Source organism: Chrysemys picta, chromosome 22 (assembly GCF_011386835.1).
Source record: "Chrysemys picta bellii isolate R12L10 chromosome 22, ASM1138683v2, whole genome shotgun sequence".
NCBI lineage: Eukaryota > Metazoa > Chordata > Testudines > Emydidae > Chrysemys > Chrysemys picta.
In genome coordinates this window covers 20,710,121-20,736,303 of record NC_088812.1, presented here as the reverse complement: position 1 = coordinate 20,736,303, position 26,183 = coordinate 20,710,121, and the positions used below count along the sequence as shown (strand labels likewise).

Genomic DNA, 26,183 nt, shown 5'->3' with positions numbered 1-26,183 from the left:
TCTGCCGTGCATCTCTCTGCCCAAGCCAGGCCAGTCCCGCTGCATCTAGAACAAGACTGGGGGTGTCAAGCTTCAGCTACTGTCAGTTGGGCAAATCTCAAATTCGGGGCATTCCTGTCCCGGGAGCTCAGGATCTCACGGAAGCAGGAGGGGAAAAGAACTATCCAGCCCAGGGAGCGGGGGCTCCGTCCAGCTCTGTTCGCAGCCATAGCCTAGAGGCTGAGGCATGGTTCTGATTCCTGCATCAGGACAGATGCTGAAATCATTTACCAGGGTAATGCAGGAGGTAGAATTCACAGAGGTTAAAGCCAGAAAGGACCGTTACATTGTCTGGTCTGACCTGTATAGCAGAAGCCATTGTGTATTTCACCCATTTACTGCTGAGCCCAAGAACTTGAGTTTGGCTAATGCACCGGCCAGCAAAGCAGCCAGTCTGGATTGAAAACGTTGGGAGCTGGAGAATCCACCTCTTCCGTTAGGAGTTTGTTCCACTGATCAATCTCCCTCCCCGTTAAAAACCTGCCTTATTTCTATTTGGAATTTGTCCGGCTTTAATTTCCCGCCATTGGTTCTTGTTCTATCTTTCACCACTGGACTGAAGAGCCCGTTAGAGCCCAGTGGGTTACGACATAATCAAGTCACCGCTTGCTTTTCTTTTTGGTGAGCCAACCAGACTCTTCTTTTCCACTCCTTAGATCGCTTTGGTGGCTCTTCTCTGCACCCCCTCCAATTTTACAAAGTGGACCCCTGCATTGAAGCCTGCAGCTATGGAGGAAGACAGACAGTTTGGGACAATTTTAAAATGATGGATGTTTTCCCAGGGCTGTTTAAGGACCAGGTGCGGCTCCAGGCACCAGCGCACCAAGCACTTGCCTGGGGGGGCAAGCCGCAGGGGGCGGCCTGCCGGTCACCGTGAGGGCAGCAGTTTGGCGGAATGCCTGCGGGAGGTCCACCAGTCCCACGGCTTCGGTGGCAATTCGGCGGCAGCTAGCCGCGGGACTGGTGAACCTCCAGCATGCATGCCGCCGAATCCGTGTTACCAGCAGATCTCCCGCAGGCCGAAAGCTACCTGCCTGCCGTGCTTGGGGCGGCAAAAAACATAGAGCCGCCCCTGTTAAGGACTCGATCCTGATTGGGACTAAGTGCTGGATCGGGCCCTGATGAACAGACTGCATTTAACTTCTCCAGCAAAACAAGCCATTGCAAAAAAGCATTTCAACTAAACCCCTCTCAAGGCTGCTCCACCTACCTCTGCAGCTCAGCAGCTGCTGCTACTGACTAAAAGCTTAGGGCTCTTGACAACTGACACCCTGTTGCCACAATTTCTGCACAACACGGATATTTTTCCCCCCTCCGATGCTGCTTGACAAGGGAGGCCTCAGTTGATGGCACAGTGAGAGGCAGACACCCAAGCAAATCTTAAAAGAATTTCTGTTTGCAAAGGGCTTTTTGTGAGATATATGGAGAGGGTGCAGCTTGTCTGGGACTCAGCTCCCATTTGGGAATGTAAAGAATTTTCAAAAGTACACAAGCCCCCAGCAGCTCCCACGGTGGCACTTCTGGACAGATTCTGCGCACCCCCACGTGTGGGGAAACTGGCCCCAACGGTGGATGCTTTTTAAAGTTCCAAGCAACTCCCATTAACAAGACAGATCAGCCTCATTTCCTGCACACGCCCAATTCGGCAAGAGAGAAATTGAGGCACACTTACCTATAACCACAGAGTGACGCAGAGCCAGGAATAGAACCCAGGAGTCTTACCTCGAAATCTTGGGCTCTCTCAATTGACCCATCCATCCCTTCAGAGAGACCCAAACATGCTAAAAACTGTAGTGCTGAAACTCTCAGGATTTTGTCATAAGCCTTGCAGTATTTGGTGCTTTTCTTAAAGCCCCAGCTCCAGGAGCCAGGTGATTGAGTGAGAATCTGTTTTCATTAAAAAAAAAAAAGTTTCTGGCCCTTGTGGTTGAGGAGAAAAGCGTGAAAATGTGACCTCCTGCTGGCTCAAAACCCAGAAGGCAAATCACACACACACATGTCAAACATTTATTATTAAACACAACCAACACCTCTGGATTTTTAAACCAATCACCTGATTTTTCAGGGCCTGACTCACGCTTTTTGAACTCCTGAGGTTGGTAAGACTGAAACTGAGCACAGAGCAGTGAAGTGACTTACCTACAGTGGCACAGTGATGCAGACACTGGAATAGAACCCAGGAGTCCTGGTTCTCAATCCCGTGCCCTATCAACTGGCTCCTCCATCCCTTTAGGAAGAGGCATGAGAATGGTAAAAATTGTACATTTAAATCCCTCTGAGCACAGACACCCGCATACACAAAAAAACCCCAACCAATCAAACAAAAACATCACTGGAAAGGTAAATTGTAAATGATTATTTTTGCACCAATTTCTGTGTTAATTAGCATGTAATTATTTTTAAACAAATCAGTTGGAAGCCCTACCCTCACAGGTAACAGAAAATTATTTTGTTTCATGAACAGAGCTGTCATTTTAACAGACAGTGGGGGTCCTCGGCAAGAGAACAATTTCTGGAAATGTAGCAAAAATCTATGTAGCTGCCCCAGACATTGTGTAAAAATGGTTTTCCATTTTAGCACTTTATCAGATCTGACCTTTAATTTGACTCACCTCTCCAGATACAGTTTTATTTTTGAATCCAGAGGAAGAACATTATCAATTCCCTGGTAAATAGGCTTTAGTCTTTCCAATGAAACATAAAACCAAGGTCCTTGCTTAGGGTCAGTAAGGAGCTCGTGGCGCTATCCTACTCAAGATTCAGTTAATCCCAATGTTTGGGTTAATTCCAACATGAGTAAATTACCTTCTGTCACCCTAATCCCCACCCCCTTCCATTTTCAAATCAAGCCATGATTCTTCACCTTTTGACTTGCAGACGGTTGCTATGCAACTGTTAAAAAGCTGCAGCATCCCACGCAGAGGTGGCTGCATTTCAGCGCTGCATGAGTGATTCCTGTGTGCCATTAAACAGCTGCTGTATCTCAGCTGAGAGGGGGCTGCATTTCAGGGCTGCCCATTGTGGAGCATTGCCGTGTGCCATTAAAAAACTGGGGCATCTCACCCAGACGGGGCTGCATTTCACTGCTGGGCAAGGAGATCCCTATGGATTCAATCACTTTGGGAAGAAAGAGGTTGTAGAAACAGAAGGTTTCATACGGAGACATTTGCTGAGTGAAAAGAGACAACCATTTAGGGAAAGAATTTTTTATTTTCAAGCTTCTAAGAGGGTTTCTACAAACAACAGAGTAAAAAAAAAACCTATTAAAATAAGCAACAATTTCCTTTTAAAATATTTTGTGGGTTTTTTGTTCTTTCTTTTTTTTTTTTTTTTTAAATCCAAGAAACCCATTGAGATTAACCAGACCAGCTTGGTTGGTAGCAGAGGGACAACCACCTTGACATGTCGTCTGGACTATAAGTGAGGGAGAAAAGGGGACTAAGAACCAGTAAAGTTACTGCAGACACCTTGGGAGAGCCAGGTAAGACGCCCATGCTCAGGGATAACATACACAATCTGTGAACATGTCAACGTGATTCCTGGATTCGGAAGGGAGAGAGCGCTCCTTCCAAGCTGGGGACTGGTGCTCCACAGGTCTATTATCCCAATGAGCTCCATCAGTTAAGAATGGACAAACTGGGTCAGATCAATGGTCCATCTAGCCCAGTACCCTGTCTTCTGACAGTGGCCGGTGTCTTCACTAAGAAACAAGGTGTGTTCTTACTCCGTGTTATGTAAGATCCTAGGGAAGACAAAGCACTGTGTAGTTTTCACACAAACCAGAAGGTCGAGGCATCCCCCTCAATCTGCCAACACGTCTGAAAACTATAAACTGCTGGGATCTTATTCAACATGCGTTAAGACACCTTGTTTGCTAGGGAAGATGCAGTCTTCCAGAGGAAAGTTTAGCAAAAGATGCTTTTTTAACAATATCTGCGCAGGAGATTCCGCCCTTCCACCACCCCTTTGACGCAGATTCGCTCTTTTGAAAGTCACGAAGCACACTTAACATTTGCAAAAAGGGGGATGAATGTTGCATGACCCAATGCTGCAGGCTGAGAGTTTGCCTCCTTCAAGATCCTGGGATTTAGGAAATAATTCAGCATCGCATAAATCGCAAACCATCGTAACAACCACACACACACAAAGCGAAATTGATCTCGTCACAAGGCCTAGGAACCCAGGACTCCTGACTCCCAGTCGTCCTGCTCTATGCTATTTTCCTCTCAGAGCCGGGAACAGAACCCAGGAGTCCTGACTCCTAGTCCTCCCTACTGCAAACACTAGAGCCCAGACCTGGGGATAGAAGCCGAGAGTCATGACTCCCAATACCCCCTGCTCTAATCACTAGATCCCATTCTCTTCCCAAAGCTCAAAACAGAACCCAGGAGTCCTGATTCCTAGTGCTCCCTTGCTCTAACCACTAGACCCCACTCCCCTCCCAGAGCTGGGGACAGAGCCCAGGAGTCCTGACTCCCAGTTCACATAGGGGTCAAGTGTGACTTCTGTGATTCTGAGGCCTTAAGCCAGCACTGTGAGCGGAGATCAGCTTCACACCTGAGAACATTCCTCTACTCGGCCAACAGGAGGCGCAGTTTAACTCTCCCTACCCTGTCAAGGGGGTGGAGGGGAAGAGGGTGGAGAAATTTACACTGGACAAAATCCAAGGCAGTTTTAATAAACCAGGCGATGCCCTGAAAATGCCACGGTGCTGCTTTCTTTGCCCCGCCCCATTAAAATCTTTAAATGCTTTGGCATTGCTAACACATTTAGATGCTACAAAATGAAACAAAACAAAACCAAAAACCCCACCCAACCCCTATTGTAATGGCTTTTTTTCAACACCGGTGTAAAATTAAATCGCAGCGTAAAAAAACCAGCATTATTTATACACTACCAAAAAAGCCCTGAACATATGCTGGGCTTGCCAGAGAATGGAAGTGGGAGCCGGTGTTTCCTGCCTCAAGTAAAGAAGGGGGAAACCCATGAGAACCCCCCACTTTCCTTCCCATGGCCTAAATGCTGGATCCTGGCTCTCAGCATTCATTACAATCCCAGCTTGGGAAAGTAATTTTCCCTGCTTAGATACCCTTCTCCTAGATTGCACTGTTTGCTCCTCCTCTGGCCCCTCCCACACATCCTGGCCATGCCCAACCCCCCCAGCTACTCCTACTTCCACACTCTTGCTCCTCTCACTCTGTGCTAATCCCAACTGTCCTCTAGACCTGCTATCATTGTTTCCCGGCCCTCATTCACCGCAGGCCAGACCCAGCGCCCATCACACTCAGTGGGAGGCTGGCTCCCCGATAACTCCCCTCCCCCTTCTTCTGAGCTGTTAGCCTGTAAGCCGCTCAGAGAGTTCCCAAGGCGGGAAGCAGATCCCACGTTCCATTTAAGTGCCCCCACATCCATTCACGGCACTCTAGGAAAATCTTTTAAGGGGCAAAGATTTTTTGGCTCCCAGCTATAATCACTTCTTTAAAATGTCACTGCACAGTGAGAGAATAAAAAGAAACCATCTGACTTTATCTGTAGAGCTGCCAAATCACATGAGAGAGGAAATCTCTCTCCCGAGTTTATGGATGCTCAATTCCCCCCAATAAAATTCCACCGACCTACTCGTCACCCCACATACCAGCTCTAAGCAAAATATACATCTGGGTATATTGATATTTATCTATCTCTCTATATACATCGAGAGACAGCTAGATAAATATCAATATACCCCACAAAAAGTAAAGGAAAGGGGGAAGATTTAAAAAAAAATATAATACATTTAAAGGACACATAAAACACACGCAAAAAGTTTCTGACGGCCAATAAATAATTTGTAAGGTTTTGATTTCCTGCAATTACTGAGAGTGAGGAGGGAAGGGCAAAGGGATATTTGAGCAAACTTAAAGCTAAACAGCCGGCGAGTGAGAATCCTGGTGTCGCTGTAACGTTAATGTTAAAGGGTGGATTTCGATGCAAGAATCAGCCAGCTCTGCAAGAAATGTAAAGACACAGATTGGTGGTGCCCCCTGTACCCTGAATTGATTTTTGCTGTCGTGATCTAGGACTGCCAGTCATTCTGCTTCCAGACCTCTCTGCTCAACTTTGGCCAAATGACACCTTTTTAAAAGACATGGGGTTCGATTTTCAAAAGTGCCCTAGGAGCCCATTGACCTTCAATAATGACAAGGCCTCTAAGTGACTAAATCACTTTTGAAAATAAGACTTAGGCTCCTGGATTATTTAGGTGCTTTTGAAAATTGCACCCAAGGTTTTTTCTTTTCCTTTTTTTTGGTGACTACTAAAAGATACAAAGCCAGTAGCCCCACCTTGGTGAAACTACTAAAGCTTATTAGATTCAGGTCAGCTCTCCAAGGATCAAGACAGATGAGTGACCGAATGTACAAGCGATCAAAAGCTAAAGTCTCTTTCCATATAAGACAGAAGTTACGCCTATTAGTTTTTAACATGCGAATTTATAATAATAATAATATAATATAATATATAGATAATATAGTGAAATGCTAATGCCTAGAATATAATTGTCTATCCAGCTATTCTCTGCCCTACCTTTGGCATGAATTTTTTTGTTTGTTTTTTGTTTTCTTTAAAATCCCCAGTTGAATGCATGCACACACCTGCCCACACACACACACACACCCCCACGCACACACAGAAAAAATATAATAAAATAATAAGAGCAGATGTCAGGTCTGCGATTAAAAAACACTTAACCACCCGGATTAAAATAATATTAACAGAGATTTGTTCTAAATTAAAACATAAAAAAATAATTTAAAAAAATGCAATAAAACTGCATTTTTCTACCCTCCCCCCCAACCATCCTGGCAATTCTTTTTCTCCTTGAAAAAACATCCCAACGTTTAAACTATTGAAAAAGTCTTTGTCGTCCACCCCATCCCTACCCATGGGGTCTGTGTTCAATCTAGGTTATATCATTGTGGGAATGTCAGAAACATTGAGTGAAAAGTGGTGCTGTTTCCCCTTAAGAGGCAGGGCCTGATCTCAGCTGAAGTGAAAGGGGGTGGGACTGCGCCCCCTACCAGTCAGCGATTCTAAGACAACTGGAAGCAATTTTGCAAACTCTGAGGTTACAACTCCTCATTGGAAGCCAGTACTTTCGCAAACCCCTGCCCACTACAAAACTGTGATGCCTTTCAAAAATCCTGGATCCAATCCAGTCTCAGCACTTAGCCAATAACTGCTTTGATCTAGCAACCCTCACTCAAGACACCAATTCAGCACAGCATAGGGTGACCAGATGTCCCGATTTTATAGGGACTGTCCCGATTTTTGGGTCTTTTTCTTATGTAGGCTCCTATTACCCCCCACCCTCATCCCGATTTTTCACACTTGCTGTCTGGTCACCCTAGCACAGCACCTCAGCGCCCAAAACCAGCAAGATCCAAGTAGACATTGAACTGCTCTGTGGAAGAGAGGCCCATATTAACAGCCCCATTGAAATCACACACATCAATGAGGCAGGGTCAGCCCCAAGGGTAGAGCTGGAAGGATCAGATTCTAATTGGGGCACTGGAGTGGGGCTCAGGAAGCCTGGGTTCTACTCCTGGCTCTCTCACTGACCTGCTGGGTGTCCTTGGCTCTCAGTTTCCCCACCCACCTTTTGGCTATTTAGACTGTTAGGTCTTCGGGGCAGGGACCATCTCTCACTATGTGTCTGTGCAGCATCTAGTAAAACAGGGCCCTGAACCCGAGAGCCAAGGGTCTCCTTCGAAAAGACCTGCCTTAAAGGCCACATTTCCTTAAAGAGCTCAGCTCTCATGTCAGCACTGAAATGAAACATCTGGATTTTCAAAAGGTCTCAGCACCCAACAGCATCCATGGAACAAGGGGTCATGTCAGGTAAGTGCCTACACAGGTGCTCTGATGAAGACTTGGCCTTGGTTTTGGGGAGCTGAGCACATGAAAAAAATCTGACTCTTAGTAGTTAAAAATCAAAGACAGATTTCGCCAGATCCCGGCTGGTGTAAATTGGTGTCACTCCACTGCAGTCAATGAGGAAAATCTCCAGCTGGTGTAAATGGCCATCATTCCATTAGAGTCAATGGGGCCAGATCCCCCACTGGGGTAAATCAGCATCGCTCCACTGAAGTCAACAGAGTGACGCTGATTTACAGTAGCTGAGGTTCAGGTCAGTGTTGTCAAGTCCCGTATTTTTATTGCAATATTTGATATCTTAAAGCCCCCAGCTTCTGGAGTCCTGTGATTACATGAGAATCTCGGCTTTTTTAGGAATTTTTAGCCCTAGAAAAGCTTGACAGTGAGACCCCCTCCTAAAGGCTCAAAAGCCAGAGGGTAAATGAAAAGAAACCCAAAATGATCATCTGATTTTTAAACTAATCTCATGATTTTGAAGGTCCTGATCTATGTTTTTTGAACATTAGGGGTTGAGAGTAGTGGACTCTGGTTCTCTGCTGGCTGAAATTCACATACAATCAAATCCTTGTACGCCTAATGTCATTGTGTTGCAGACTTCTTGGGCTGCCTGGTAAATGAATTTTACCCACTGCTGTGGCTGTTAATCAAACAGAGCGAGCGGGGGTTGAATAGCAACAAGAAACCAATCTGAAAACCTCTGCCTCATCAGATCGGGTGGCTGTTTTTTGGGTGGTTGTCAAATGTGAAGCTTGCCTGGTGAGGAGTTTACAGCCTCTTGAGGTTCCTCGAGGGATGATTTTGCAGCACCGACAGTGTTTGCTGCTCTGCTGTTCATGGTACTGCTCGGATCCCGCCGAAAAGCGCTCTGCCATAGCGTCCGCCTAGATGCTTCATTAGATACACAGGTACAAAATTCCTAAATGCTGGATCTGGAGACGATCAGCCATGCCAGAGGGTATTGCTAGTTGGATGCGCCAAAGAAGAGCCCGATTCCTGCCACTGACACTATTCTGTGGCAGCTTCCTGCTAATGCATTTTAAACCATTTCCCCAAGAATCAACTGCAATTACTTCTCCACTTCTCCACTAATCCCTTCTCTACTTCTGCTCACCATCTCCACTTTATCCTACCATCCAAAGACACATTCCGTCCCCGCTGCTCTGCCCTGCACAGGCTGCATTTCACTCGGCTTTCTAACCCGAACCTCTGATTCTCACCTCTGCTCTCCACCCAGCCCAATGTGCCTTGCCAAGCTGCAGCAAATCCCCACTGAACAGTGGAAGGCTGTGTGCTGGGCCTCCTGACCCTTGCCCATTTGCAATCTACTTCCCTTTTGGCTATTCATAGACTATAGGGCAAGATGGGACCATCAGATCATCAGACCATCCGGCAGAGCTTCACCCAGGGATTCCTGCATCCAGTCCACTAATTTGTGGTTGGGCTTGAGTGTGTCTTTTAGATGGACGTCCAGCCTGCAATTAGAAACGCCAAGTAATGGAGCATTTATCTCAGCCCTTGGCAAGCTGTTCTACTGGTTAATCCCCATTCCTGTTAAAAAGTTGGGCCTTGATTTCCAGTTGGAATTCTTCAGCTCCCAGCCATTCTATCTCATTCTGCCTTTGCCTGCTACATTAAAGAGCCCTCTGTTCTGAGAAATCTGCTCCCTGAGAAGGTACTTACAGACCATGGTCAGTCACCTCTTAACCTTCTTTTCGTTAAGTTAATGAGACTGAGCTGTTTACACCTTCCCTTCAGTGGTCATTGTGTGTGGATAACGTGCTGGATTCTCCAGAGGATATTTGCATTGTAAAACTCCACCTCTTCTGCTACAAAGGCCCATCCAGGCCACTCCAGTTCCACAGTAGATAGACCTCCAGTCAATATGTCCTGTCTGGTCCATGAAAATCCTCTTCTCTCCTTTTCATGCTCTCCCACTCGGCAACACCCTCAACAGCTTTCTCCTCACCTCAAAAACAAATGCGTCCTCTTTGTGGAGTGGCCTTTGCTTGGGTCTCTTGGGTGCATGTGGCAAATGGCATGGAAGCTGTTATGTGCATCATATGGAAAGGTAGTTCCAGGGGCAGGGACAGCCAGTGTACACCAGTAACCTTCCTGGGAGTCCCTGCAACATGCTAATGCCAGGGAGTGACGGACACTGGCCAAATTGCTATAGTGAGTTCCGCACTTAACTCTCTCTTCCGTCACTCAAACCCACGACTTGAAACATCAACTGCTGAGGTAAATAAGTGGTTTGATTGTCACTGACTGACACTGGGCCAAGAGTTGGAGCAAGGCACAAGTGCCACCCAACCCGTGGAGGGTTAAAACATGGCTTTACATTCCATAGCTTCCTACTGGGTTCCCCTACAAGACTCTGCTCCCTGCCCCAGTTTAATCTCCCTTTTGCACAATCCTCTCTGGCCTAGTTTGCTCTTCAACTTTTGAAACTTCCTCACTAAGCTGAGACTGCAGATCTAGCGCTACCTGTTCCGCCTCCAAATCAAAGCATCCCTAAAACTCACTGCCATCCCCAACATACTTTGCTTCCAAGTTCACCAACAGCCTCCCCGCACCTTCCTATTTACAGTAACAAACCCTTCCGACCTTCTGTGCCAGAAATCCTCTCTCTCATTTTCCCTCAACAATGCTCTCTCCATGCCCCTCTTTCACTGTCATCCCATGTCTCATCCCCATCTATCTTGTCTTCCTTAGACTGCAAGTCCTTGAGGCTAGAGAACTAGTTCCCTTTACGTCTTGTAACGCACCACTACACCAATCAGCAACAGCTTCTGAAAGTGCCACCAGAGGACTCTCTCCTTTCGCCCTGGGCCTACCACAGGGCAGTAGAGTTGGGACCCTGTTGAGTCTATTCTGCATCCACACTGGAACAGAATTCTCACTGTTTAGACTGAGGGCCTCTTCCACATTTAGAAACAGAACAAGCTAAAATCTATAGCTCTTAGGACTTAGATTCCTGAGGATACAGCTGGCCCCATAATTTCCATCTGCAGCTAGGAAATCCCATGCCAGCCGCATTGTGAGGATGAGTTAAAACTGTATTGATCTAGCTGCTGGATGCTCTTGCAAAGGTCCACTGCAGTGACTGGTGGCAATGGTGACTCTTAGCAGGAGAGATGCGAGGGAAAATAGACTGGCAGGACTGGATTCAACACCAACAACTCCTTAATGCCTCACAAGGGCTATTTTCTTTGCAAGGATGGAGTAGAGCTGGCTTGGCAGTGCCGTGCTTTTCTGCAATGCTATGCCAGAGGCTCCAGCTCCTCAGAGCGGTGGAATGATGGGTTCCGCGGGAAGTCTTCGCCAAGCCCTTTGTGAAGAGATGGGAGGTGGTGGCAAAGGAGGGCTTGGGCCAGGGCTAATCTTCAGGGCATCTAGAAAGTCACCCAGAAATGGCCACACGTGGTATCCTGCACTGCGTTTACAGCTTCTTTGACAACCTTTCTGATTTTGCTTCGTGTGCTGGAAGCTGAGGGCTCCCCTCATTCCCTGTGCCAGCTGCTCTCCGCTCCTCTTCTGTTTTATTAACAGCCATCCACCACTGATGATCCAAACAGCTGTAAGCTCTCCCTGGAGACCCGAGAAGGAGACATGCCCCCGCTCCAAAACGCAGAGGGGCTCCTCTTCCTCCCACCCCAACAGCCCGATGGATTTCCAGGCTGCCACATTAGTGCGGGGCTGTCTCTCCCATTCAGCTCCTGTCTGTGGGGAAAGAGGGGCTCTGGGGTGTATTGTGCCAGAACTTGCATTTGGGTTTGAAGATCCTTCCTGCCTCCCTATTCTGCTGACCTTGCGGGGACAGCAGAATGCTCCACTGCTGATGCCCGAGATAAAGCAGGCACTTTGCTGGTCTCTGTGCCCAACCTCCTGCCCCGGATGCTCTCTGGCATCCCCTTGCAGAGCCAGACCAGCAATCCCATACCTACCCAATATACACACTTTCCTTTACCCAGATGCTTAACTGCTGTCCCAGGTCCGCCCCACCCAGGACAGAACGGAGCATTGTGCAAGGCACTGCCAGGCAGCTGTGTCCATGTTTCCACCCACCCAGGCTCCACCTCCCTTTCTGAGAACTATGGGCACGGAGTGGTTTCAGAAAAGACCTGGCCTGGCAAGATGGGTGCTGCCACCCTGCAGCTTGTGGGCCCCCTTGCTAGGAGGTGTCTGTCTATTGCTGGACTGGAGGAATGGGGCCAACAGTGCAATATGGTTCTCAGCTGCCAGCTGGACTCAGAATCTCAACAAACCTTGCAGCCCAAATCTGCTCGGCACCTGACCTTCTCCATGTCACTATTTTTGGGTTGGGATTTGTAAAGCAACTTGCCCATCATGGTAGGATCTGAGCACCTGGGGCATTGTCAGAGCGACGTACAGCTCCCCCAGCCAGCAGCAAGGGCAGTGCAGAGCCCAGTCCTGCCCGGAGTTGCGAAATGGTGAGCCTAACCCAAACCTGCTGGAGGGGAGCCCATGCCACGTTCCCTTCCGCGTGGGGGAGGAAGCAAACACAAGTCCTTCTAGAGGCAAAAAAACGAGATCTCTGCTAAAAATGGGCTGAATGTCAACCGCAGCCCCTGTGAGCTACACAGCCTCGTTCGGAGGCTGAGTCAAGGGAGGTTGGAGACTGGATCTCATCCCACATGCTTTCAGGATTACGCTCCCCACCTCCTGCTTCCCACAGCTGCTGAGGGCACCTGCCGTCCCCAGCGAATCAGAATGAATGTGAAAAATCAAACAATCAACAACCCCCCCAAAAAGCTCTGACCAGAGCCCCCTCCCCCAAGACACCCCCAGGCTTCCAAAGAGGTGACATGCTACCAAATAACAGCCGAATCCTCAGCAAACGTAAATCGAGGAGGCTGGTGGAGCCAGGCTGACCTCCTCCAGCCAATGTCAAGCAGCGTAGCTCCGCTGACGTCACGGCTGCACTGATTCACATCTGCCGGCATACACCTGCGTAGCTCCGGCGAAGCCAGACAGGAGCTTACAGCAGCTGTGCTGAACCAGCACCATGCCACTGGTGGCCACTTCGCCCTTCACACCAGCTGAGGACAAGCCAGAATAAACCCAGGGCTCTGACAAGATTGAAAGGAAGGAGGTGGGAAAAGAACAACTTCAAGTTTCATTAGTGTCTTTGATTTTTACAACTCCGCAGCTGCCGCGGTTGGAGGAGATTGCAGGCTGCAAACACTTGTTTCTACCCCCTAGAATTAACTTTTTTTTTTTTTTTTGCACTTTCACGCCCTCCTTTTAAATAGCAAAAGAAAAACAACATGCAGCCATGTTCTCCCAATGCTCAGCAGCCCAGCGATCACTTTGGTAAATACAAAGCCGCGGACAGAAGAAACACAAAAAACTTTTGTTCGCACTCCAAGGGAAAAAAAAAAAAAGGAAACAGGAAAACCCCTGAGATCAAAAACAGAATTAACAAAAAAATCATCAGCATAAATCACTTCAGCTGAGCTGCTTCCGGCGAGAATAATCCTCAAACCCACCCCTGCCCCACCCCCAAGGAAAAATAAAATTAACTGAAAAGAGAGCAAGGGCTGAGCTCCTAGGTGAAGTCTGAAGCCGCACGCCCCGGCTGCCCCCTCCCCCACCATTCCCCTCCCCCAATACAATCCCAAAACACGAGAGAAAAGTAAGAGAGACATAAAACAACAATGCAGGTGGCTGGCGGACGGGCATGGCAGGGAGCCCGCAGCCCTGCAGAGTCCAAACTTAATAAATAAGTAGTAAAAAAAATTTGTGTGTCTTTGTTCACAGTGCATGAGTGAGGGTTCCAGCCTCCCTTCCCCATTCCCCAAGTCTCTCGGGGGGCAGGAGGGGTGAAGAGAGAGGCATAAACAGGTGACGTGCCGCCTCTCAGGACCAAGGGAAGTATGAGGTTCCCAGCAGAGCCTTCTTGTCTTAAGGAGGTTGAGGGACAGGGCTGGGAAGAGCCCTCTCTTCTCCAGCTGGAGACGCAAGCCAGGGCTGGAAATAGCCTTCTCTCGTCCAGCCAGTGATGCAGGGACAGGACTGGAACAGGCCTTCTCTCATCTCGCTTGAGACACAGGACACATCTGGAAGGGGCCATCTCTCATCCAGCTGGAGATGCAGGGCCGGCTGGAAAGAGCCTTCTCTCATCTGGCTGGGAGGCAGGCTGCAGGCTCTCAAGCAGCTGGAGATGCAGGGCCGGGCTGGAAAGGGCCTTCTCTCACCCAGCTGGAGATGCAGAGCCAAGTTGGAAAGAGCCTTCCCATCCAGGGGACATGGGACAGAGATAGAGAGGGACTTGTCTTCGTCGGCTCGCTGGTGCCCGAGACACAAGGACTCTAGCGGAAGGGAAGCAATAAACCCACACTCCAGAGAAAACAAACAACCTCCCACTTCCCCTGACAACACTGGAGGAGAGAGCGAGGAGGGCGGGTGAAATGAACGGTTCAACCAAGCCTCAGAAGAGTTGCTTTGCAAAGGTGTGGGGGGGTCGGCTGCCATGGGTCTCCTCCCCGTCCCCACCCTGTGGCGGTGACCGGCCGTAAGCTCTCGCTGGCATGGCCCCCTCCCTGGCTCATCATTTTGGCCATGTGGCTACCTGGTGAAGAAAGGCAGGTGGTGCTGGCTGAGGATGCTGCTCGTGCGGGGCGACTCTGTCTTGGCCATGACGTCTTTGAACCAAGACGCCACGTCCACTTCCAGTGTCTCGTAACGCTTGATGAAGTTGTGTTCCTGGAAGGGAAGCCAGAGGGACCCTGAGCATAAACACCCATAGGAATGGGAGACGGTGGGGAGTTGGGGGGAGCATAGCATCTTGGGGGGACAGGGCTGGAGGAGGGACACAGCCCGCTAGCAGTGTGGGGACACACACACACCATGCGGGGAGGAAGGAGTGAGGGACACCCCCCCCCCCCAGGGGGGAATGGACTCACGGAGACACACACGCACACGCCATGGGGGAGATGGACTCACAGAGACACACACTGCCTGGGAGAGAGAGAGAGTCAAAAACACACAAGTATTCCTTACGGGAGATGGAATCAGGGGGACAAACACACATGCACCCCCCCCCGCCCCAGAGACATGTAATCATGGACACACAGCCACGCACACCGCTCGAGGACATGCAGAATACTGCCATCTGTCAGTGCTCCTCTCTGCAGTGAGTTTTGCAACACTGCAGCAGGCAGTAGCTCTGAGTGAGTATGTGGCAGCAGGGCAGCTCGGGGTGGGGGGGGGAGAGCAGGATGGCACAGTGGACAGAGGAGCGGGACTCATGTTAAAGAAAAAGAACTAAAAGATGAGTAAAACCAAGGCAAAGAGAACAGGCTTGTCTAAGGCATTACAAAAACTCAGTGGGAGAAGCGGGAACAGAACCCAGGACTCTCAGCGCCCCCCCCGTTATAACCACTAGACCCCACTCCCTTCCCAGAGCTGGGGACAGAACCCAGGAGTCCCAATTCCCAGGCCCCCCATCTAAACTGCACTCCTCTCCCCATATCAGGAATAGAACCCAGGGATCTGACTTCCCATCCCCCATGTTTAACTACTAGACCAGGGGTGGGCAAACTACGGCCTGCGGGACTGCCCTCTGTGGCACCACAGGCCCCGCGCCACTTTCAGAAGTGGCCCTCAGGAGGGGGGGCAGAGGGCTCCACGTGCATTGCCCTTGCCTCCAGGCACCGCCCCACGCAGCTCCCATTGGCCGGAAATGGGGAACCCTGGCCAACAGGTAGTGATCAATGACTCCATGTCTAGTTGGCAGCCGGTTTCAAGTGGAGTGCCCCAAGGGTCGGTCCTGGGACCAGTTTTGTTTAATATCTTTATTAATGATCTGGAGGATGGTGTGGACTGCACTCTCAGCAAGTTTGCAGATGACACTAAACTGGGAGGTGTGGTAGATACACTAGAGGGTAGGGATCGGATACAGAGGTACCTAGACAAATTAGAGGATTGGGCCAAAAAAAACCTGATGAGGTTCAACAAGGACAAGTGCAGAGTCCTGCACTTAGGACGGAAGAATCCCATGCACCGCTACAGACTAGGGACCGAATGGCTAGGTAGCAGTTCTGCAGAAAAGGACCTAGGGGTCACAGTACACGAGAAGCTGGATATGAGTCAACAGTGCGCCCTTGTTGCCAAGAAGGCTAACGGCATTTTGGGCTGTATAAGTAGGGACATTGCCAGCAGATCGAGGAACGTGATCGTTCCCCTTTATTCAACATTGGTGAGGCCTCATCTGGAGTACTGTGTCCAGTTTTGGACCCCACACTACAAGAAGGATGTGGAAAAATTGGAAAGAGTCCAGCGGAGGGCAACAAAAATGATTAGGGGTCTGGAGCACATGACTTATGAGGAGAGGCTGAGGGAACTGGGATTGTTTAGTCTCCAGAAGAGAAGAATGAGGGGGGATTTGATAGCTGCTTTCAACTACCTGAAGGGGTGTTCCAAAGAGGATGGCGCTCGGCTGTTCTCAGTGGTGGCAGATGACAGACCAAGGAGCAATGGTCTCAAGTTGCAGTGGGGGAGGTCTAGGTTGGATATTAGGAACCACTATTTCACTAGGAGGGTGGTGAAGCACTGGAATGCGTTACCTAGGGAGGTGGTGGAATCTCCTTTCTTGGAGGTTTTTAAGGCCCGGCTTGACAAAGCCCTGGCTGGGATGATTTAGTTGGGAATTGGTCCTGCTTTAAGCAGGGGGTTGGGCTAGATGACCTCCTGAGGTCCCTTCCAACCCGGATATTCTATGATTCTATGGGAGCTTCGGGGGAGGTACCTGGAGGCGCGGCAAGGGCAGTGCACGCAGAGCCCTCCACCCTGCCTCCCCCAGGGGCCGCAGCGCTTCCTGGAGCGGCGCGGGGCCAGGGACAGGGCAGGCGTGCAGGGAGCCTGCCCTGGCCCCGGTGCATGCTGCTGCCACCCTGGAGCTCCTTGAGGTAAGCGGTGCCAGGCCGGAGCCTGAACCAACCCCTCCAGTACCCCACTCCCCATCTCCCTGCCCTGAGCCCCCTGCCTGCACCCTGCACCCTCCTGCACCCCAACCCCCTGCCCTGAGCTCCCTCCTGTACCCCAACTCCCTGTCCTGAGCCCCCTGCCGCACCCCTCCTACACCCCAACTCCCTGTCCTGATCCCCCTGCCGCAACCCCTCCTGCACCCCAACCCCCTGCTCCCTGAGCCCCCCTCCTGCACCCCAACCCCCTGCACTCCGCACCCCTACTGCACCCCAACCCCCTTCCCTGAACCCCCTCATACACCCCACACCCCTCCTTTGCTCCAATCCCTTGCCCTGAACTCCTTCCTGCACACCGCACCCCCTCCCACACCCTACACTCCCTCCCACCCCAACCCCCTGCCCTGGCCCTGCATATAATTTCCCCACCCAGATGTGGTCCTCGGCCCAAAAAGTTTGCCCACCCCTGTACTAGACCCTACTCCCCCGCCAGAGCAGGGCTTAGAACCCAAGAGTCCTGACTCCCAACCCGCTGCTCTAACCATTAGACCCCACTCACTCGAAGTGGGAAATACTAAATTTTGTATTTGCTGCTTATTCAGCTTGATGTAGAGGCGCTGCAGTGGTGCAAATGTTTAAATAGACCAACGGATTCACTGCAGCCTGACTGTGGCCGAGATCTCCCTGCAACCCAGAGGGCCCCCCCAGCCTTGTGTGCAGTATGTGGTATCACACCAAGGCCTTCCGTGAACCTGCTGCTAGGCTCACCCTGGTACAGCATGAAATGGGGTAGGGGGGTCGCAGCTGGGGCCTTATTTGAGGCATTTCTCCCTGCAGCTCGGGGAGACGGGCGGTCGGATTTCTGTGTCAGATACTCACAAGTAGCTTGTTGTACTTTGGTCTCTTCCTGTGATCTTTAGTAAGGCTAAAAAGAGAGAAAACACATACAGAGTCTTGGCCATCTCCACATGTAACCCTCTGGGCTTCGGAGCATCAATAATCTCAGCCACGAGAGGCCAGTCAAGCTCAAGAAACTTGTTTTGTCCCTTATCACTGGAGTGATTGTGAGAGCTCCCTAGCACACAGGCCTTTCCCACCAGCACAGAACTGTCCCAAGCACTTAGGTTTCTGCTATTTCCCTTGGGAGGCACCTCGCCTATGGCCAGGCAGTGTAGGCTTTGCTGCTTAATGGCATGAGAACAAAGGCCGGTAGAGAGGAGGACCGAGCAGCTTACGAGGCTGAGTCCCCAAGAACCTGGGAATTAGGGAGCTAACAGCGTCCTGCAAACAGGACAGGCCGGGGTTCAGTGCGGATGTACAGAGATGTCACCTACTCCAGGTCCAGTGCTTAACTGGTGTGAAAGTAGAATTAATTATATTGTAAAAATAGAATGGATTAAAGAAATGCTGTATGTACCTTTAAGCAGAAATAAGGAATGTTGAAATACAGGTGTCAGGAAAAGAAACATTAAGGCATAAACAATGAGTCCACTTAAGCTAATGGTGGACCATTAACCGGAGATCTGTAAAAGTTAGTAAGGAAATTGAATATGTATGTCTAGCCTCAGGTAAACTTGTCAGTTCTGCTTTCCTTGTCCTCTTGTTAAGTTCGCGTCCTTTTTATCTGTATAAAATAAGGTAGTGTGGGTCTTGCATGGTGCTCACATTATCTGAGTGTATTAGCAGAGCGCTGTGCTAATAAACAGAGTGGTCTAACAAATTGTGAGTCCTGAATCTAACTTTGACACTGGGCACCTTACAATCCTTTTAACACATTCATCCTCACACTCCCCCCGGAGGAAGGAAGTGTTCTTACCCCATCATACAGGGCAGGCCCAGAGCCTCACTCAGAGCTGGGACAGAGCAGGGATTTGAACTTGGGTATCCTAGGGCCTAGGCAAGTGCTCTAACCCCGGACCAAGCATTTGGCTAGGAAGAGTCATTGCCAAGGGCAGAGATGGGGATTTATCTGTTACCGAACCAGCCCCCCCGGATGTCTGGCCCTTGTGTACACAGCCACTGTGTCTGACCAGATGTACCAGTCCCAGGCCCCTTGTGTGTGCTGAGAAGGCTGGCCTCTCCCAGACCCCAGTGCTAAGCATGCCCAGTCTCCTGGAAGGCAATCGCACAGAGGCCTGAACGGTAAGGCAAGGAGGGGAGAGCCTAGAGCATCCAGTGGCCGGGGATCATTTCAGATTGGGGGAGGGGGGGGCTTTAACCATGATTCCAGGGGCTACCTAGGCACGCTAGATTTTTTTTTACAGATGATAACTTAGACATTAGCTGACAGGAGCACTGCATCTAATTCCTACATAAAGAAAGAGAAAACATATACAAACACCAAGTAAAGCCGTATTTTCAGTGTATATGTAAGTTTAGAACAATCAGGGAATAATACAGAAAGATATTCCCAATCCAAGCCTTGAAGTGGAGTCGAACTGTTCGGCCGTGTCCTGCCGTTAAACCATTCAGAGCCTTGTCCAGCTCAGCTGGTGGTGGGGAGGAGCCCACTTCAATCCCCGTGAAGAAAGTCCCATATGAGGAGGGGGTGCCACAGTCACTGAGGGGCCTGTTGCTCTCGGAGGAGAATTCTGGATTTGGGAATGACAGGTCCCAAGATCCCATCTCAGACAAGCCTGAGCAAAGACTGTGGAAGTTACAGGGTGGAAGCACTTGGTGCACAGGGATTTCTGACGCTGATGTCAGAAGTAAGAGCTGAACAGCTGGGTTCTGAGGGCCAGCTGTGTTTATCACAGCAAGTGTGTAATGAACAGGCTGGTGTGTATGTGCACCATGTACCTCTTGTGGTTCCCCCGGCTGTCCTGGGCCTTACACTGCTAACAAATAGCAGAGATTCTCCGTTAGCTCAGGCATCACGGCCTAGTGCTTTGGTGCAGGCGACGGGGGTTCTGCCCCAGCTGAGAAGCTCTCCAAGGCTGTTGTGTGCAGCACAGGGGCACATGGCAGTTCCAGCTGGCTGTGGGACTGTCACAACAGAGCAGCACCTCCCTGAGTTCCTCCTTCGCCATCCCAGTGCCCAGTGAGCTGTTCAGTGGAGTGTAGAACAGGGTCAGATAGAAGCTGGCCACTGCCATTTGAAATCCGTGTGAGGGACAAGGGCTGTGAAAGACCTGAGTCTCCAGACTCCTCAGCTGGAATTCCAGCCTGGGACTCCCCAGTTCCTGCGGGAGTGCCAGGGGGTGCTCACTGCCATGTGGGGCTCTAGGAGGCTTTCCCTCCTTGCCCCCGCCATGCAGCTGTGTCAGGGTCAAAAAAAAAGGTCTGTCAACAGCCAAGGGGCAGAGGTCAGTGCTGCGTGCGGCAAAGGCCCCGGGATGGCTCTGGTCCTGTGAGTGACCTGAGCTGTGCCCCGTGGGTGTGTGTTGCGATGTTCAGCCAGAGCCGTGCAGCCCAGCACGCTGTCTTGTCAACCGAGAAACCCTTACATTCCAAACCCCCTCTACTGTAGTGGTTCTCACCCAGGGGGGCGTGTACCCCGGGCTCACACAGGTCTTCTAGATATTTCCCTAGTTTTACAAAAAGCAACATAAAGAGCACTAGGAAAGTCAGTACAAACTAAAATTTCAAACACCCAATATGTTTATACTGCTCTATATACTATACACTGAAATGTAAGTATCATATTTCTATGTTAATTGGTTTATTTTATAATTATGTTGGACTAGACAGATAACTGGTATATTTCTGATATGGGAAACGTAAGAAAGAGTGACTCCACAGCAGACCCCAGAATCTGGCCTGACCATTAGAAAGAAATATGGTTCTCAGCCACCCTGTTGAGTCTGGGTTGATTGAAACTGCCTGTCAGTTTTACAAGGTCAGTATTATATATATAATGGAGATACCCCATCTCCTAGAACTGGAAGGGACCTTGAAAGGTCATTGAGTCCAGCCCCCTGCCTTCACTAGCAGGACCAAGTACTGATTTTGCCCCAGCTCCCCAAGTGGCCCCCTCAAGGATTGAGCTCACAACCCTGGGTTTAGCAGGCCAATGCTCAAACCACTGAGCTATCCCTCCCCCCAATTGTTAATTGTAGACGCACATCCAGAGACTAAGATTGTTCTAAAAGTTACAAGATAACAGCTGGCCTTTATGGCTGGTACAACTTTGTTTTCCTGAACTCCAGAATAAGCTTTGTGAACCCCCCGCTCTTGCATGCTTATCTTGTTTGTTTCCTTTTAGATGTAACAAGTGGGATGAATAGACTTATTGAAGTCTGCCATGTCCCACTGATTTCAGAATGGTTATGTTAAAGGATGGGTCAGTGATAAAACGCAGATGTGACAGGATACACGTTGGAGTGTGAGTGTGATTGTATGTGTAATTGAATGAGGAATGAAAAATTAAAGGTTGAGGTGCCAGCCTTAAAATAAGACCGTTTGGCTGAAGAATACAGTGGACGAGATAGCCCGATAACCCTGAGGGCGTACTTGCCCCAAGAACAGAAGGGCCGAAGAACAAGGTAACAGCATACTGTCATTCCAGCATTGCTGTGCCATCTGCATGATTGACTATCACTTCAAACGTGAGACCAGTCATTGATTACCACTTCAAACATGAGAACAGCATGACAAGGCAAATACATGAGGATGGATCCCTATGAGAACAGACCCTGAACTGATTCTGCAAACCAACTTCCAGGAGCATCAGATGTGAATCTGATAAGGCCCTGCTCCCTCCTCGTGTCCAGGCCACCTGGCCAGTGGCTTGGCATGAGCAACTCTAAGGCTGGTAACTGTGATAACAACCTTGCAGAACCTGCGTGTGTGTGAATGAATGTGAAATTGAATGGAATTATAACTGACTGCTCACTATGATTCTTTCTGTATTCACAATAAATGCGGCATATTGCCTTATCCCCTTTAATAAGATCCTGCTGGTTTTTCTTTTCTTGGTATAACAATTCTATGGGGGAAATGGGAAAGCAAGCAGTTTTTCAGTAGTACTGTGGCTGTGACACTTGTATTTTTATGTCTGATTTTGTAAGCAAGTAGTTTTTAAGTGAGTTGAAACTTGGGGTACGCAAGACAAATCAGCCTCCTGAAAGGGGTACGGTAGTCTGGAAAGGTTGAGAGCCCCTGCTCTAGTGGGTACAACTGGTGATTAGCAACTTTAATGAGAGCCTTAACCCCAGGTGCCCGCTCTACCCCAGTGCTGGGAAGGGCCAAGCCCCAGGCTGGCGACACTGCTCTGCCAGGGTTCAGCCCTGCACACGGGTTAGGGAGTGTGAGCAAAGCCAGTCTGGCATGGCCAGACCTCGGGTTTGGGAAGGCAACAGCTCCATCCTGAGCTAACCATCCACACGGACCCTTACAGCACAGATCCGTACAGCACTTTGCACATCACATGGCCCTATTCATGCACCCCTTATCCTCCGAGCGCTTATGCTGATGCTCATGTATCCCCATCTCCTCTAAACTCCCTCATGGCCCTAGCCCCCTGCACTCCCTCCCCATGCCCCCTGCCCCCCAGGCACTCGGTGCAGCCAGTCTCCTACCTCCAGCTGCTTCACGTAGCTCGCCGGGAACCAGCCATGCAGCCCATTCTCCTTCTGCCCTTCCCACCAGCTGCCATCCAGCACTTGCAGCACCGTTATCAGCTCCCCTGCCATGAAGCGCAGCCCCAGCCGGAGCCGCTCCCTGGAGAAGGGGCACAGGGTCTGACAGCGCGAGCCCGACATGCTGTGCCGCGGAGCTGGCCTGCAGAGGTGCCTTTTAGGGAGGGCATGGGGGTACCCCTACCAAAATCTGAAATGCGCCCCTGCTCTGCTGTGATACAAAACAAAGGGGGAGCATGTGCCCCCCTCCCTAAATGGTGCCCCTGGCCAGGGTATGGGGGCTCCTGTGCCATCTACTTAGGAGATCACTCATTGAGTCACATCTATTGAAGCAGTACAGGCTCATGGGCAATTTAAGCTCTGATCAAGGCATGGCCCCTCAGCAGTTGACACTGCCCCATAGATGCAGTGGATTGGTTCTCCCCCCCGGGGTCGGGGGCCCACAAACAGGGCCTCGGCTCCCCAGCAGCGTGGCCGTCACTCACCAGTCTTTAACGAAGGACTGAAAGTCCACGGAGAAGCTCATGTTGTTTGGGAGCAGGGGAGGATCTTCCTGCAAGACCTTGGTGAGCACCTCAAAGTCCGTTTTACAGTTCTTGTAGGGAAACTGACCGGTAGCCAGTTCGACCTGCAGCGGGGGGAGACAGAGTGAGGTGGGAGAGCAAGGGTTAAAATGGAATCAGGGAGGTTAGAGACAGTCCATGTGCTCTATCTATGATGCTGTGCTACTTCCATCAAATGCAATGAGATTTGTGGGGGCTCAGACCTCTGGAAATTAGGGGTCTAGTCATTACAAAATTACAAAGGTATCCAAGTGCCTAAAAATGCAGACAGGGGCCTAGTGTAATTCATAGATTTCTAGATTCCCAGGCCAGAAGGAATCTAGTCTGACCTCCTGTAAAACACAGGCCATAGTACTTCCTCAGAGTAAACCCTGTTTGAACTAGAGCAGGACAATCCAATGCAGATCCAAAGAACACCCAATATAGAATCCACCACAGCCCTGAGTAAGTTGTTCCCTTGGTTAACCACCCTCACTGTTAAACATTTGTGCCTTGTTTCCAGTCTGACTTTGTCCAGCTTCAACTTCCAGCCAGTGGATCTTGTCAGAACTTTGTTCGACAGAAGAGCTCATTACTGTCAAATTTCTGTGCCCCACATAGGTACTTACAGACTGATCAAGAAACCCCTTATCTTTGTTAAGCTAAACAGATGTTTGGCATTAGTTCACTTATTCCTATGGATTTAGAGGGTTGATCTGACTCCCACTGAAATAGGAGGTGTTTTCCTACCAGGCTAACTTCAAGCACCCTGGTGTGAATGTTTTGGTTCATGTTTTGATATCTGAATATCTGTTTTTTTTCCTACAGATATGTCCTATTGCATTTCACTTAGCTTAGGCACTGGCCCTAGCCAGGTTTGTTTCGCTGGATTTCTCGTCAGTTTCGCTTTCTGGTCCTAAGGCCCTAGTGACAAAGGTGTGTGTCCTGGTTTCACTGATGCAAGAGGAACTTTTTATCTTAAAAAGATATTAACGCTTCCAAAAGTAGGTTAGTAGGAACATTATGGTTCACTGAAATTGGGGCCCCGTTATGCCAGGCACTGCACAGACACAGAGTGAGAGACAGTCTCTGCCCCAAAGAGCTCCCACGCTAAACAGACAAGGCAGAGAACAGGAAGGGTCATTATACCCATTTTGTGGGTAGGAAACTGAGGCACAGAGGGATGATGTGATTTGCTCACGGTCATACAGGGAGTCAGTGGCAGAGCTGGAATTTGAACCCAGGACTCTTGAGCCCCACAGCAGTGCTCTAGCCACAAGACCAGTCTATCTTCTGCATTCCTCTTGCCGAGGCAATTCCTTTTAAGAACAGGAGTGCCCAAAGTTTATGACAGATCGTAGGGCTGTCCAAGAACCTGCATCCCTCACCCACACAAACCAGCTACTGGTTTGTCCTTGTATCTTCCTCAATAGACGAAGAGACATTGAGTTGGCCAAGGGTAAAAGCAGAGCTGGTTGGGCTAGAATTTCCCAGACCAACATTTCGAATTTTTTTCTGAACCTGAATCAGCACAAAAAGCTAAAAATTGCAAATTTTTCACAAACTGAAAAGCTGAAAATAACCTTGATAACTTTGAAACGTTTCACTTCGGTTAGGACCTTTTAAAGAAAAAAAAATAATATACAACAACATAAGTTTAGAAACAAAAAGCCACTTGGGCTGAAAGATCAAAATGGGACGTTTTGCCATTTTCAAAACTTTTTTTGTTGTGGGTATTTTTGGGGGGGAGGTGGGCGGGGGGGTGTTGAGCCCAACATGGCCGCGTGGGAAGTTTCCATTTTCATGAATCAGTATCTTCTGACAGAAAAAACATGCTGGTGAAATCTTGCCAACCAGCTGGAGATAAAACCCAGCAGCTGATCAGCCATGCCCTTACTCCACCGTGACCGGGAGAATGGCCAAGGGACTTTGGCTGACTTGAGATCACTGAGCCCCTCATGGCAAATCTTGGCACTGAGTTCAAAGCAGCGTTTTGCATGAGAAAGTAAAGAAGGGACTTCACTCACCAGCGAGATGCCCAGGCTCCACACATCCGCTCGGATATCGTAGTCTGGTTTGGTGGGATCAGGAGGGTCTATCCTTTCAGGCTGGAAAAGAAAAGTCAGTACACACTCAGTCCAATGGCGCTCACCTGGAGGCTAGGATCTTACATTATAGCACATGCCTATTACAGACTGAGATTATGAAATCATGCCACTCTTTATTGATATGCAGCCAGCTCTGGGTTGGAGCGAGGCAGCTGCATAACAGCCACACAGCAATGCTGCAATGTAGCCCGGGAGTGAATCTATCTACAGATTTCTAATGTGCATATCAATGAAGTCAATAGGACTCATTTAACCAGTTTAAAGTTTAGGCTAATGGGGGGAATTACCTGGCTGAAATTAGGCCATGCACACTGGGGCAAGCAGAGGGGGCCAGATCCCCAGCGGGTATAAATGGGCCATAGAGTCATTAAAGACAGATCCATGGCTCGCCTAAATCAGCACAGATCCACTGAAATCACCAAAGCTGTATCCATTCACACCAGCTGAGGATCCTTTAGATCTTGGCTCACGTATGTCATCTCAAGCAGGACAGCACCCCCTAGAGCCACCCTGGAGAGCTGCTTCAGCTGGCCATTTTTCAGAGGTCTCCCATCCCAATACCGACCAAGCCTCACCCAACACAGCAGGCAAGATTAAAGGGGATCCCATCCCAAGATACCACCCATCCCTGGGGCTCAGGCACCCACAGCTGCCAATTAGCGCACAGGCAGCCTGAGGCCCAGCAGCACCCTCTCCAAGCCTGCGGGGGTTATGTCATAGCACGGCCCAGCCCTCACCGCCATGTACGCCGCGCAACCCGCACTCCGGGTCTTGGCCTTCGAGTCCACCAGCCTCCCGCTGATCCCGAAGTCACACAGCTTGATCTGCCCCCTCTCGTCTAGCAGAATGTTGGAGGGTTTGACATCTCGGTGGATGACGCCATGCTTCTCCTTCAGGTAGTAGAGCGCCTTGACAATCTGAAAGGACACGGCCACCCCATGCTGATAGAGATGGCGTCTCCCAGAGTCAGCCCACTGCACCCACCTGCCCTCTGGGCTCACCACAGGAGGATCAGCAAAAGGAGGGGCCAGCTAGAAAAGCCAAAGAGATCCCAGG

At 49.8% G+C, this 26,183-nt stretch overlaps 1 protein-coding gene across 10 annotated transcripts in view; it reads right to left on the bottom strand.

Moving 5' to 3' along the window:
- Positions 1 to 26,183, bottom strand: part of MAP2K7 (mitogen-activated protein kinase kinase 7) — a 66,495-nt gene that overhangs the window by 7,280 nt on the left and 33,032 nt on the right. For 3 of the 10 annotated variants that reach the window (XM_042858938.2, XM_042858939.2, XM_024110021.3), the window contains 5 exons: positions 25,865 to 26,044; positions 25,047 to 25,127; positions 22,963 to 23,105; positions 17,778 to 17,823; positions 14,546 to 14,679 (listed from right to left, as the gene is read on the bottom strand). In XM_042858938.2, the coding sequence (XP_042714872.2) occupies positions 14,546 to 14,679; positions 17,778 to 17,823; positions 22,963 to 23,105; positions 25,047 to 25,127; positions 25,865 to 26,044 (584 nt within the window). Of the gene's footprint in view, positions 1 to 3,229; positions 14,286 to 14,402; positions 14,680 to 17,777; positions 17,824 to 22,962; positions 23,106 to 25,046; positions 25,128 to 25,864; positions 26,045 to 26,183 lie in introns of those variants that run through there. The other 7 variants (XM_042858937.2, XM_042858936.2, XM_042858935.2 and 4 more) reach the window with 4 other exon arrangements.